This window comes from Rhincodon typus, chromosome 7 (genome assembly GCF_021869965.1).
Source record: "Rhincodon typus isolate 14 chromosome 7, sRhiTyp1.1, whole genome shotgun sequence".
NCBI classification, from domain to species: Eukaryota; Metazoa; Chordata; class Chondrichthyes; order Orectolobiformes; family Rhincodontidae; genus Rhincodon; species Rhincodon typus.
In genome coordinates this window covers 98,414,574-98,429,575 of record NC_063338.1, presented here as the reverse complement: position 1 = coordinate 98,429,575, position 15,002 = coordinate 98,414,574, and the positions used below count along the sequence as shown (strand labels likewise).

Genomic DNA, 15,002 nt, shown 5'->3' with positions numbered 1-15,002 from the left:
ACTGACTCTCACTGGGGTACAGTCCCACACACACTGACTCTCACTGGGGTACAGTCCCACACACACTGACTCCCACTTGAGGACGATATCTTGTTTTTGTAAAGTACTTAAGGAAGATGTTTCATAGATTAATTTCAAAATAAGTTTTGATCTCAGTCACATAAGAGCAGATTAGAGCAGAAGGGCAAGGTTAGTTGAAATAGGTTGCTTTTAAGGAGTATCTCAAAGGAGGGGAGACAGGAGGAGACAGGGGAGAGAATTGCAGAGTTCTGGTCCCAGCTCCCTTAGTGCACAGTGCCACTAGTGGAGTGATTTAAATCAGCAGATGTGGAACAGCCAGTATTTTAGGATTTTGAATGATGTGAGGTTTGAGGAGATTCAAGGGTAAGGAGAGGTGAGGACATTGTTGGATTGAAAACAAAGACGAGAATTTTAAAATCCAGATGCTGCTTGACCCGGAGCCAAATTGGTCAGTGAACATTGGAGTGACCATGAAACGGGACTTTGTGCGAGTTGGGAAATTGGCAGCAGGTTTCAGCATCAGGTTTCAGGTACACCATTAATGTTGAGAATCTTTCTCTGCAGCCCAGTCATGGAAGCTTTCGGAAATGCCAAGACTGTTTACAACAACAACTCCAGCCGATTTGGGAAATTCATCCAACTTCACTTTTCTCAGAATGGAAACATTCAGGGAGGTGCCATTGTTGACTGTATCCTTTTGATCAAGGAGTGACTGAAAGCTCTATATCTGCCCACTACCCTTTGTCAATGACCCAGTCATTCCAGTGGTCCTGCACACTGACTGTACAAATGTCCCCATTGCAGCAATGTACTAATAGCTAGTGCAAAAACAGTAGAGTTTGGGCTGAGAAGATTGTGAGTCAATTGAAAGCCATTAGCTGAGGGGACTTGGGTTAGGGTTCGACATTGGGATTGGGATGAATGTTTGGGGTTTGGGATTGTAGTGAGTATTTGCAATTTGGGATTGGGTAAATGTTTGGGTTTTGGGATTAGGTGAACGTTTGGAGTTTAGGATTGGGATAAGTGTCTGGCGTTTGTTTGATTATGACCCTAGAACGTTAAGAACCCCAAGCTAACAGCTCCCAGAGGAAAATGAATTAAATATACAGATGACCCTTTAAAATCCTTAACTTCTGATGCAGATTTACTGGAAAAGGTGAGCTCCCTCCACTTAGTGTTGCACAGCATGAGAGGAGGCCATTCAGTCCATTGAGTCATTGGATCCATTCCACCATTCAGTCTGATTGTGGGAATTGGTGCCCAGCTGCCTTCTTTCTGATTCCCTTCACCCAAAAATAATCTGTTTGTCTCCATCTTAAAGGCTTCAGTTGATCCGAGCCTTAACAGATTTACAATGGAGAGAGATCCAGATTTCAATGACCTTTATTGTGAAAAAATGCTTCTTGACAGTACCCCTGATCCTGGCTTAAAGTGGTTGATGTTGTCTAAATGGACTCCAGTAAAGCCTTTGACAAGGTGCCTCATGGCAGACTGGTACATAGTGCAAGTCACATGGTATCAGGATGAGCTGGCAAGATGGATACAGAACTGGCTTAGTCGTAGGAAACAGAGGGTAGCAGTGGAAGGATGCTTTTCAGAGTGGAGGGCTGTGACTAGTGGTGTTCCACAGGGATCAGTGCTGGGACCTCTGCTGTTCGGTATCTACATCAATGATTTGGAGGAAAACGCAGCTAATCTAATCAGTAAGTTTGCAGACTCCACAAAGATTGGTGGAGTTGTAGATAGTGAGGAGGATTGTCAGAGGATACAGGAGGATATAGATCAGTTGAAGGCCTGGGCAGAAAAATGGCAAATGGAGTTTAATCCGGACAAATGTGAAGTGATGCATTTTGGAAGGTTAAGTACACGTGGAAATTATACAGTGAATGGCAGAACCCTTAGGAGTATTGATATGCAGAGGGATCTGGGTGTGCAGGTCCACAGGTCACTGCAGGTGGCAGCGCAGGTAGATAAGGTAGTAATCATTGGAAGGGGCATTGTGTACACGGATAGGCGAGTTATGCTGCAGCTTTATAGAACTTTATTCAGGTCACATTTGGAATATTGTGTACAGCTCTGGTCACCACACTACCAGAAGAACTTGGATGCTTTGGAGAGGGGACAGAAAAAGGATGTTGCCTGGTATAGAGGATTTTAGCTATGAAGAAAGGTTGGATAGGATGGATAGGAAAGGCATAGATAGGATGAATACATATAGTCTTTTTCCCAGGGATGGGGAATTGAAAACTAGAGGGGATAGATTTAAGAAGGACCTGAGGGGCAACATCTTCACGCAGACAGTGGTGCATATATGGAATGGGCTGCCAGAGAAAGTGGTTGAGGCAGGTACAATAGCAACATTTAGAAAAATATTTGGATAGATACATGGATGAGAAGGGTTTAGAGGGATATGGACCAAATGCGGGCAATTGGAACTAGCTGAGTGGGCACCAATGTCAGCATGGGCCAGTTTGGGCCGAAGCACCTGTTTCCATGCTGTATTACTCTATAACTGGGTTTGTTTTCACTGGAATGCAGGGCGTTGAAGGGTGACCTGAAAGAAGTTTATAAGATTGTCAATGGCATGGATAGAGTGGAAAGTATGAGGCTTTTTCCCAGGGTGGAGGGGTCAATCACCATGGGACACAGGTTCAAGGTGTGAGGTCGGGGGGGATGGTTTAAAAGAGATGTGGGAGTCAGGTTTTTCACACATAGGATGGTGAGTGTCTGGAACCCGCTGCCAGAGGAGGTGGTGGAAGCAGACACAGTAGCAGTATTCAAGAAACACCTGGATGAATACATGAATAGGAAGGGAACAGAGGGATATGGATCCTGTAAGTGAAGGCAGTTTTAGTATGGAAGGGCAAAATGTGTCAGCGCAGGCTTGGAGGGCCGAAGGGCCTGTTCCTGTGCTGTATTGTTCTTTTGTTCTAAATTTTAACCTCCTGCTCCCCCACTGGAAGAAGTATTTTCTGCCCAACTTGATGAGAGCCTGTGAATGTATGAACTAAACGTTTGCCCATCCCTCGCTGACCTTGAGAAGGAAGTGTTAAACAATCTTCCTGTGCCATTTCAGAGGTCAGAGGTCAGTTAAGAGTTAACGGAATGCTGTGGTTCTGGAGTTATGTGTATTCCAGACAGAGTAAGGATAGCAGATTTCCCTCTCTGAGTGACATTAGTGAATTGGATAGGTTTTTATAACAATCAATTTATGGTCACCGTTATACTAGCATTTAATTCCAAATTTAATTCAATTGAAATTCCACCAGTTTCTATGGTGAATTCTGAACCTGTGTCCAAGAATGCTAGCCTGGAGCTCTCGATTAAGACCTTAAGATATAGAAGCAGAAGTAGGCCATTTAGCCTATAAAGTCTGCTCTGCCATTCAATGAGATCATGGCTAATCTGATAATCCTTGATTCCATTTTCCTGCCTTCTCCAGGATTGCTAGTCTAATAACATTACCAGTCCACCACTGCCTTCCCTAGTGATCATTTTATTTCAGTATTTGTTATGTACATTTTGATGCAGTATATATTTATATTTATTGATATATATTTACTTCTGGTTTTTATTCTCTCCTTTAGTAGGGATTCCATTACTACTGTTCCAACTGTCAGTGTGCTGTATAATTCCTGAACACACCTGTCCTACTTTCAATCTATAGGAATTCTAAGGTGCCTTTTGAACGCCTTCTTGAAGTCCAAATACAAGACATCTACCAGTTCCACTCTGCTCACTCTGTTTGAGACTACCTCAAATCTCTGATAAGAGAAACCATTTCCCTTTCATGAAGCCGTGCTGACTCTCTGCTTGATTTAGATTACGATTTTCCAAATGTTCTGCTGTGACTTCTTTGATGATTAATTCCAATACTTTGCCGGTAATAAATATTTGACTAATTGGCCGATAGTTACATGCTTTTTGCCTTTCTCCCTATTGATTTCTAAATTGAACATGCTCAATGACCAAGTCTCCATTGCCTTCTGGGGTAGGAAATTCCAAAGGTTCAACATCCTTCAAGTGAAGAAATTCCTCCTCATTTCAGTCCAAAGTAGCCTGCCCTGTGTTCTGAGACTGTAGGCCTGGTTTCAGCTCCCTTCTCCAACCTGGGGGAAGCATCCTTCCTGCATCTACCCTGTTGAACCCTGGAAGAATGTTTCATGCATCAGTGTGATCACTTCACAATTCTCAAAATTCCAGTGAATCCAAAACCAGTCTCGTCTATCACTTGTGGGACAGTTCTGCCATCCCATGAATTAGTCCAGTAACCCTTCTCTGCACTCCATCTTTGAAGAGTGTTCTTTTGGCTGAAGTTGGTTGTGACTGCTTAGGGAGGTGGGCCTTTACCTCTCTGACAGGAGGGGATGCAGTTTTATTCCCTTTGATCATGAAGAGGAGCTTCTCTTATCTGAATTGGGGTTAATTTCCTGTGTGTTCTCATTTCTGGTGACCCACCTCTACTTAATCATTTTTTACCCTGCAGTGTGACTCACAGCCTAGTGATCACCTTTGGTGATCATAGAACATAGAACATAGAGCAGTACAGCACAGTACGGACCCTTCGGCCCATGATGTTGTGTCGACCTATTATCCTACTCTAAGATCAACTTGCATACCCTACATTTTAATATCATCCATGTGCCTATCCAAGAGTAGCTTAAATGTCCCTAATGTACCTGACTCCACTACTACCTCCGGAACTGCATTCCACACACCCACCACTCTCTGTGTGAAGAACCTACTCAAACATCTCCCCTATACCTTCCTCCAGTCACCTTAAAATTAAACCCCCTCATGAAAGCCATTTCTGCCCTGGGAAAAAGTCTCTGACTATCCACTCTATCTGTGCCTGTCATCATCTTGTACACCTCTATCAAGTCACCTCTCATCCTTCTTCGCTCCAATGAGAAAAGCGCTAGCTCCCTCAACCTTTCCTCATAAGACCTGCCCTCCAGTCCAGGCAGCATCCTGGTAAATCTCCTCTGCACCCTCTCTAAAGCTTCCACATCCTTCCTATAATGAGGCGACCAGAACTGAGCACAATATTCCAAGTGTGGTCTAACCAGGGTTTTGTAGAGCTGCAGCATAACCTCGCAGCACTTAAACTCAATCCCCCTGCCAATGAAAGCCAACAGACCATATGCCTTCTTTACAACCCTATCAACTTGGGTTGCAACTTTGATCTATCCCTCTGTTCCTCCACAGTGCCAAGAATCCTGCCGTTAGCCCTGTATTCTGCATTCAAATTCGACCTTCCAAAATGAATCACTTCACACTTTTCTGGGTTGAATTCCATCTGCCACTTCTTTGCCCAGCTCTGCATCCTGTCAATGTCCCGTTGCAACCTACAACAGCCCTCCACGCTGTCCATAATTCCACCAACCTTTGTGTCATCGGCAAACTTACTAACCCACCCTTCCACTTCCTCATCCAAGGTATTTATAAAAATCACAAAGAGCAGAGGTCCCAGAACAGATCCCTGCGCAACATCACGTGTCACCGAGCTTCAGGCTGAATACTTTCCATCGACTACCACCCTCTGTCTTCTATTGGACAGCCAGTTTTGTATCCAGAGAGCCAAATTTCCCAGAATCCCATGCCTCCTTACTTTCTGAATGAGCCTACCATGAGGAACCTCATCCAATGTCTTGCAAAATCCATATACACCACATCCACTGCTCTACCTTCATCGATGTGTTTTGTCACTTCCTCAAAGAATTCAATAAGGCTTGTGAGGCATGACCTGCCCCTCACAAAGCCATGCTGACTGTCTCTAATCAAACTATGCTTTTCTAAATAATCATAAATACTGTATCTCAAATAATTTGCCCACCACAGAAGTAAGACTGACTGGTCTGTAATTCCCAGGATTATCCCTGTTCCCTTTCTTGAACAAGGGAATGACATTTGCCACCCTCCAATCATCTGGTACTACTCCAGTGGACAGTGAGGACACAAAGATCATTGCCAAAGGGGCAGCAATCTCTTCCCTTGCTTCCCGTAGTAACCTTGGGTATATCCCGTCTGGCCCAGGGGACTTATCTATCCTCATGGTTTTCAAAATTTCTAGCACATCCTCCTTCCTAACATCAAGCTGTTTGAGCATATCTGCCTGTTTCACGCTGTCCTCACAAACATCAAGGTTCCTCCCACTGGTGAATACTGAAGCAAAGTATTCATTAAGGACCTCCCCTACCTGTTCTGACTCCAGGCACAAGTTCCCTTCACTGCCCCTGATAGGCCCTACCCTCACTCTGGCCAGATGCTTGGCCCTCTATTGCTAACTCACACTCCTAATTCTGCTCTGAACCTTCACCTTACAGTGACATCTTACTGAGCTGTAAACCTTGACCTGTGATAACATTTGGTGATCTTTGGTCCATGGTGACTCCTGTCCTGTGGTGACTCCATGTTCTGTAGTGACCTCCAGTGATCCTTTCCCTGTGGTAGCCCCACACCAGTGACCTCTCACCTCCTGCTGACCTATGTCCTAAATCCCTCTGTGTGGGAGTTGGAGGGGGGGGTGGTTGGTGGGGGTGGCATGTGCGAACATGCTGAGGGGAGGGGGTGCTCTGTTTTCCCACAGACACTGATGACTGTGATGTTTATTCCAGAACCGAGTGGTCAGACAGAATCCAGATGAAAGGAATTACCACATCTTCTATGCTCTGTTGGCTGGAACCGACTCACAGCAGAAAGGTGAGCAAGGAATGTGACCTGGGGTCATGACAATGGCCTTCACCATGGGACAAACCAGCATAGATCACCAGACTCTCCCTTACCCTTGGTGTCAGTGCCCAGAGAATTCCCAAATTCCAGGGGCGCAAAGGCCCCTCCCGCAGTACAAGAAGCCTGTTCCATCTCTTCCATCCATCCTCTCCCCAATCCCTTTTCTTCCCCATCCCACCCATCCCCACTCTCTCCCACTCCATGTACAATGTGGGAGAAATAGGGGTTGGGAGAAGGAAGAGGGGAGGAGGGGATTGGGAGAAGTAGAAAAGGGTGGTGATGGGCATGGGGAGGGGTTCGTCTTTGAAATGTAAGAGTCTGGAGTCTGTCTTTCTTCTGCTGATCTGTGTGTTTTTCTGTTCACTGTTTGTTTGGGCAGAGGCCTTGTACCTGTCAGACGCTGAATCCTATCACTATTTGAAGTCTGGGTGTGTGAGCAACAAGAGTCTGGACGACAAACTGATGTTTGAGAAAGTGATGGTGAGTTGAAAGAGGCAGGTGCCATGGGACACTGTTTGACCACATCAAAGAAGATTGCAGTGGGTCAATGGTTAGTAGCTGGATTTGGAGCAGGGGTCAGATTCTTCGGGGTGTTGTGGTTGGGTGGGCAGGATTAGGAGAATCGGTCAACTGTACCATAGTGTGGAATTTGTACTCATTAACACAGTGAGTGTTTCAAGCACTGAGTCTTTGGAGAGGCTTGGGGTGGATTCCAAGGGGCATTACACGTGGGGAAGGTACATGGTCCCTCTATAGGATTCCTGGGGAGGGGTCATGGCCCTTGGGAAAGGGTCATGACTCATGGGATTGGATACAGCTCGCGGGGAGGAAGTTGTAGTAGATAATAAGGAAATGGCAGGTAAAGTGAACAAATATTTCATTTCCATCTTCACTGTACAGTATACAAAACTCATCTCAGTAACAGCTGTAAATCAGAAGCTGGGGAGAACTTGGTAAATTACAATCACCAGGGAGGTGGTACACGGTAAACTGATGGAACTGTGGGTTGCAAATCCTCAGGTCCAGGTGGATTTCATCCGAGAGTCTTAAAGAAGTAGCTAATGATGTAATTGATGCCAATCTTTCAAACTTCTCTAGATCCAGAAAAAGTTCCATCAGACTGGTTAGTAGCAAATGTCATCCCTCTATCCAAGAAGGGAGGAAAGCAGAAAGCAGGAAATTGTAGGCTCGTTAGTTTGACATATTTGTTTGGGAAGCTGTTAGAATCAATCATTAAAGAAATTAAAATTGCACACTATTTTGAACTCTTAAAAATAGAATAAGCCTAGTCATTTACCTTATTCTTGCTGTTAAATCAACTTCTTCTCCTATAGCAGAGTAAAAATCGATTCCTGGAGGCTGAAAAAGTTAGAAATAGCAAAAGCAACGGAACAACTGTTTTGTTTTCTTCCCTAGCTCCCTTAATCACCAACCCTACCTTGTATTATAAATTGCACCTCCTAAGGCAACATTAAAAGTTTGCAGATGGATAGATGTAGGTTGAGTGAGTGGGCAAAATCCAGCCAAGTATCATAAGGGAAAATTAGGGACGTCAATGTGAGGGGAAAATGTACAAAAGTCTTCTTGCACCCCCAATACGCCCTCCTTACTCATGTTCAAAACACGCATTTTTAGTACCCCTGCCAGTGATGTCACTCAGATTGACTGTTCTTGTTTCGGTGCTGCCATGTATTTTGCCAAAAGAACATTTTCTGCTCATAATGTGCATGAGCAGAATCTTCATGGGCATTAGGAGACGCACAGCCAGAATATATTCTCTCTGGGAGTTATGTGACTTTGGAACTCTGCGTCAGAAGGTGGTAGAGGCAGGTTCACTGAATATTTTTAAGGTAGAGGTGGATAAGTTCTTAAAACTAAAACAGAAATTGCTTGTGAAACTCAGGAGATCTGGCAGCATCTGTGGGAAGAAAGCAGAGTTGACGTTTTGAGTTTGGTGCCTCTATTAGAACTGATAGCAGCTGGGAAAAAGTCATATTTATGCTGAAGACAAGTTTCGAGGGTAGGGGGAAAGAGAGGTGAGCTGATAGATGGAGACAGATCCCAGAGAGTGAGAAAGAGATATGCTAAGGGTGGGCAGATGAGACGATATTGATTGTAGGCCAGGACTGAAGAGAAGCCAAGTAAGTGATAATGAGATGCCTCGGTTTGCTGGGTGGCTGGTATTGCTATCAGTTCCAACCATCCCAGCCAACTGAGGCATATAAATAGCAAGAGGGACAGAACGCCAAAGCTTCACCAGAGGTGCACGGACCATGTTACCTAGCAGGGAGACAGAATGTTTGCAACCAAACCCACTGGCTTGGCGAGCAAGTCTGCAACCTCATCCACAACCCGAGCTACAAATCTTCTCAAACTCCAAATAAACCTGTTGGACTATAACTTGGTGGTGTGTGACTTCTGACTTTGTCCACCCCAATCCAACACCGACACCTCCACATCATGGCTATTATCTGAAGAAAGTGAGAGGAGACAAAGGAGAAGCTGTTCAAAGCGAGGATGAGCTCAGCCAGGCAGAAGAGTCACTGGACCTGAAACATTAACTCTGCTTTCTCTTCAGAGATGCTGCCAGACCTGCTGAGACTTTCCAGCAGTTTTTGATTTTGTTTCAGCCAGGCAGAGGTGCATGTTGGTGGATGGGGACCTTTCCAGGAAAAAGTGGAGAGCCCTGAGGCGATCCTGTGCTAAAAGCAGCCCAGGTCACAACAGAACCAGGATGTGGGGTGGGTAAAAAACACGGAAGGACAGAATCAGGATGTGGGGTGGGTAAAAAACACGAAAGGACAGAATCAGGATGTGGGGTGGGTAAAAAACACGAAAGGACAGAATCAGAATTGCAGCTAAAGGGATTGCACGTACAAAGTGAAGACGAGACAGCTGGGTGCCCGCAAACTGGAAATTTTGAAACAAATATTAAGCATCAGAATAATCACCAATGTAAGGGGGGAGGAACTGGAAAAGGGGAGAAAAATCCAGTTGAGGTAGGAAGAAATGAGTTCTGTGGGGCAGGAACAGGTAGAAGCAATAGGTCTGCCTGGGTAGTCTTGTTTGTGAATTTTGGGGAGAAGGTAGAAACGGGGTGTATGGGGTTGCGAGGCTGTCAGAGGAGATCTCCAGATGAAATGAGGTCGCTGACAGTTGACAGAATGTCCTGATGCTCAACAGTAGGGTCGTGGTCCAGGGGCAGATAGAATGAAGTGTCTGAGAGCTGGTGCTCAGCCTCCACAATGAAGAGGTCAGTCTGCCAGACCACAACAGCACCAAAAACAACAACAACAAAAACAAAGTTGCTGGAAAAGCTCAGCAGGTCTGGCAGCATCTGTGAAGGAAAAAATAAGAGTTAACGTTTCGGGTCCGGTGACCCTTCCTGAGCACCATCCTTGCCTGCAGATTTGATGACAAAATCAGGATTTGATCTGGCTGTGAGCATGGTCGGTTCAGAGGGAGATAATTTCCCTGCGCCCACCCTCCGCATTCGAAACTGTGGTGACCAATGTCACATCGTCTATCCTCAGTGAACAGATCAAGTGCAGGTAAAAGGCCAGAGGGAAGGGCCCAGGTGGAGGGAGAATGTTGTAGGCATGTGAAGGGGTCTGTGGGACAGGGAGAGGACTGCACTCCAAAGAAGTAGTCATGGAGGCGCTGGAAGAAGAGTTCAATGTCATGTCTTGCCCAAAATTCATTGTGCCCCAACCTCAGGGGATAAAACTAAAACCTTTGCTGAGTACAGAATGTTCAGCATCAGAGAGAGGACAGTCAGAAGGTGTTGTAGAAGTTAATGTTAGGCAGGTGAATCAAAGATTATTGTGTTATATTGGGATCTGCACTTCAAAACACAAATAGATCAACTAAGATCTTATTGAATGGCAGAAGAGGCTCAGGAGGCTGATTGTCCGAACTTGTATGATGTGGAGGTCCAGATGGGGTGAACAAAGTCAGAAGTGACACGACACCAGGTTATGGTCCAACAGGTTTATTTGAAATCACAAGCTTTCAAAGTGCTGCTCCTACACTTCACCTGACGAAGAAGCAGTGCTCCGAAAGTTTGTGATTTCAAATAAACCAGTTGGACTATAACCTGGTATCATGTCACCTCTGATGTAAATTGTACGAATGTGGCAGGCAATATCCTGTTTGAAATGCTGAAGCTGTTGCTTATGAACGTTTTCCTGTCCCCAGGCTGCTTTCTTTGTCATGGAGTTTGACAGCGAGGAAATCCATGATATTTTCAAGTTGCTGTCTGGAGTTTTACAGCTTGGAAATATTGAGTTCATCACTGCTGGAGGTGCCCAGATAACAACTAAAGAAGGTACATGGAGGCAGGGCTGGGGGCTTGTGCTGTAGGTAGGTGAGGTCAGAGGGTTAGGAATTGTGAATGCAAAGTATTTACGGGAGAAGTCGGCAATAGCCAGATAATGATAATGATCTAAACATCAGTCGTTCATCAGAAATTTATTTACACCGTTTGTTGGTTTATTTAAAACAGTAAAACACAAATAAGTTATGAAGCAGACATTGCAACTTGCAGAATAACAGTCAGGCGGAGTTGTAGAATTGTATATATAGCACATGGAGTCCTTAAAAGTAAACTCCCTTAATGGTAAGGTACACAAACATTCCTTCTTTTCTAAGACTGTTTAACTATTTACAATAACAAGTGAGCCTTTGAGCCTCTGTAACAAGTAGATAATTTGTTATTCATCCAGATTTCATGATGGTGAATTTGAATTGAGGTGTTGATGATTACCCTTGGTCATTCTGTCTATTGTTCTGCTTGTAAGTGCAGTTTTTTTTTCTCTTGGGACTGCAGTTACTGGTTCAGAATTTGTTTATCCTGATGCTCCACATCAATTGTAAATAGTTGTGGCCTGAGGACCGAACCTTGTGACACCCGACTAGTGACATCTTGCTAACCAGGAAAAGGCCAATTTCTCTGGATACTCTGCCCTGGATTCTTCTAATTTTATCAGTTTTAGCCTTCCGTTTATCCAGTAAACTTTCTCTTTCTTAACTTTATAACAGGTTCTCCAACTTTTTTTTTGTAGTTGTTTTCTTTGATGCTTGGCCCTGTTCCATTTGCTGCTTTAGTTATTCCAGTTTCTTCTAAGCCCTGCTACTATTTAATTTGGAAAGGACTGTACCTTGGGTGATTTGCAGCTCCACGTTATGTGCATTGCACATCCCCACCTGCTTTTGTAGGTCTGTCTTTTTCTCCAGCATTGCTTGGAGCCCAAACTGATGTTTCTGTATCTATTCTGTTGAACCTGATCTGTTTACGTGAGTTGTATATATTCCTGTATACCAGCAATCTTTGCATTGCATTAATGATACAGACCTTGTAGCGCATCCTACTTCCTTTTTCTTTTCTTCCATCACTTCATACATCTTTGTGAGTTAAACAGATGTATCCCTTAAAGACTTTGTTGTCTTAGAGATCACTGACACCTGAAGAAGGATTGAGACTCTGAAAGCTTGTCTTCAAAAAATCGTGTTGGACTATAACCTGGTGTTGTGATTTTTGACCTTGTGTCCACCCCAGTCTTACATAGGCACCTCCACATCTTGTCTTGGAGATGGTATTGCCAAGTCTGGATATATCCTGAGATAGTTGTTTAGCCTTTTCTACTTGAACATTCATTTTTCTCTCTGTAGCAGAGAATTGAGATTTAACTTCATTAATTCAGCAGAAATTGAATAGTTTTGTTGTTCTTTAATTATATAAGAGTAGTGCAAGTGTCTCTTGGATAGTTTTCTGTTGTATCCCTGATGTTTGGCTTCTTGATTGTGAGGTCATGCCATGCTGATATACACTCACTTATGAGTCCATTAGCGTACATGTTGCGGTACAGCAGTGAGGTCCAGATGAACAGATTTGTACTTCTACTCCGATACTGTTGATCCTGCCCATACAATTGGTGAATTGTAGTGGCTGAATGTAAAACATTCTTAGATTTTGTCATAGTCTCCCATATCTCTTGGTACTTTTTTATGATTTTATAGGGGAAATGATGACCTAGTGGTATTATTGCTTGACTCTTAATCCAGAGACCCAGGTCTGGGGACCTGCATACAAATACTGCCGTGGCAGATGGTGCAATTTGAATTATATAAAATAAATCTGGGATTAAGAGTCTAAATATGACCATGAATCCATTATCGTTTGTTGAAAAAAAACCCTATCTGGTTCACTAATGTTCTTTTAGTGAAGAAATCTGCCCTCCAAACCTGGTCTGACTTATATGTGACTCCAGACCCACAGCTATTAGGTTGAGTCTTAACTTCCCTTGAGCAATTAGAAATGAGCGCCAACTGCTCTCCTAGCCAGCCATGCCTACAAAAATGAATAAAAATAACTATATTGTCCTTGTGTCAATCCTAGCCAATTGTGAGCCAGCTTTTCAAGGACAAATATTTTGAAAGGTTGCGAACATTAATGTTTCCCATGAAATTGAAGTGTGGAACCTGTGTTTATCACTGTTTGTCTCATTGTCAGCTTCTGGTTTGTCAATTGCTTCATGCCCATGTCTCTGGCAGGATATCAGATGGTCTTTATTGTAGTTTGAAGATGCTCTGGTGCGCGGGTCATTTGAATCGGTTAATGGCTCTTTGCAGCTGCATCAGCCTCTCCTCTTGTGCACTGCGTCTACCAAAGGTCTTTACTGCCACCTGCATTGCAAAATTTCCTTGGTGTATGTAGGAGGCCACACTTTCTATTTGTCTTGCTGTGTCCGGGTGCTTCAGTGCTTGCGTTAACCATCTCATATGTACTTAGGACCTATAAGCACATCAACCTGCAAGGATTGCTTAGTATTTATGTCCAGCTTTTTGTAGGTTTATCTAGAATTTTTATGTGGAAATTTTCTATGGGTGTGAAAGCAGTCATTAACTCAACAGCTCTGTTCTCTAGCACCCCATCTGACCAATCTCAAAATGAGCCATTTTCTCTACATCTGCTCATGAAATGTTCAATGGATTCTGTAGGCATCTGTCTAACTGACATGAATACAGAAGATTAAGCTGACTCTGAGTCCTCCAATATGGCTGTATGCTTTAGGTATATTTTAGCTCTTCAGCTGTTAATCCTAGCAGTCTGTGTATACCTGCATAAGCAAATCTTAATGGCTTGTTTCTCTGCATCAGGCATATCTGAATCTAGAAAGCAAAGCTCTGAATACTGTCCAAGCATTTTAAATTCTGTTAGAAGGCCTGCTGTGTCTCAATTTAAACTAGGGCATTTTATGGACATTCTGGAAAAACACCTTTGACAATCCCATGCTTGGTATAGGTTTGGTAAATATCCCAACCACTTACTTTCTCCCATGAGCTCAACTGGCCACTGCATAGGGATCTGTCTGGTTACAACCACGCTGTGCTTTCAAAACTATTTGATGCATTACTCAATAAAAACATTGAGGGTTGTCTCATGCATGGTTTAAGACTGACAGCCATGTATTTCATCTTTAGATTAACTTGCTTTCTGATTTTTTCAAGCATTAGAAGCTCTTGAGCACCATGTTTTCTGTCACTGGTCACCATCACATGAGCAATGTTCTAACAATCATTCTACCATCAGGGACTGATTAATTCCATGGATTTGTTTATTTAAAACAGTCAAACACATTACAAGCTATGAGCAGAAATTACAGAAAACTAATGGATTTTTGGATGAGCAGCAGAGCCACAGCAGAGTAACTGTGAGGCAGAGCCATAATATTGTATACACAGAGTGCTTGGAGTCCTTTTTAAAGATGAACTCTTCTAAATCAGATAAAGAATTGTTTCCCTGGTCAGTAATGTTAATCATGCGCTCTCTCTCTCTCTCACTCTCTCTCTCTCCTGCTCTCGCGGGCTCTCCCGCTCTCTCGCTGTCTTTCCCGCTCTCTCGCTGTCTCTCCTGCTGTCTCACTCCTGCTCTCTCGCTCTCTTCCTCGCTCTCTTTCTTGCTCTGTCTCCCGCTCTCTCGCTCTCGCTCTCTCTCCTGCTCCCGCTCTCGCTCTCTCCCACTCTCTCGCTCTCTCTCCCACTCCCATTCTCTCCTGCTCTCTCTCGCCCGCTCCCGCTCTCTCTCGCCCACTCCTGCTCTCTCTTGCCTGTTCTCGCTCTCTCCCGCTGTCTCGCTTTCTCTCCCACTCTCATGCTCTCACTCTCTCTCCCACTCCCGCTCTCTCTCGCCCGCTCTTGCTCTCTCCCGCTCTCGCGCACTCGCTCTCTCGCCCGCTCCCGCTCTCTCT

General features: G+C 44.2%; 1 protein-coding gene across 1 annotated transcript in view; it reads left to right on the top strand.

Annotated features, from left to right (window-relative positions):
• Positions 1 to 15,002, top strand: part of LOC109918935 (unconventional myosin-X) — a 160,185-nt gene that overhangs the window by 29,084 nt on the left and 116,099 nt on the right. Inside the window, exons 4-8 of the mRNA XM_048599294.1 lie at positions 586 to 710; positions 1,164 to 1,177; positions 6,639 to 6,723; positions 7,133 to 7,233; positions 10,951 to 11,080. Coding sequence (XP_048455251.1) covers positions 586 to 710; positions 1,164 to 1,177; positions 6,639 to 6,723; positions 7,133 to 7,233; positions 10,951 to 11,080 — 455 coding nt within the window. The remainder of the gene's footprint in view (positions 1 to 585; positions 711 to 1,163; positions 1,178 to 6,638; positions 6,724 to 7,132; positions 7,234 to 10,950; positions 11,081 to 15,002) is intronic.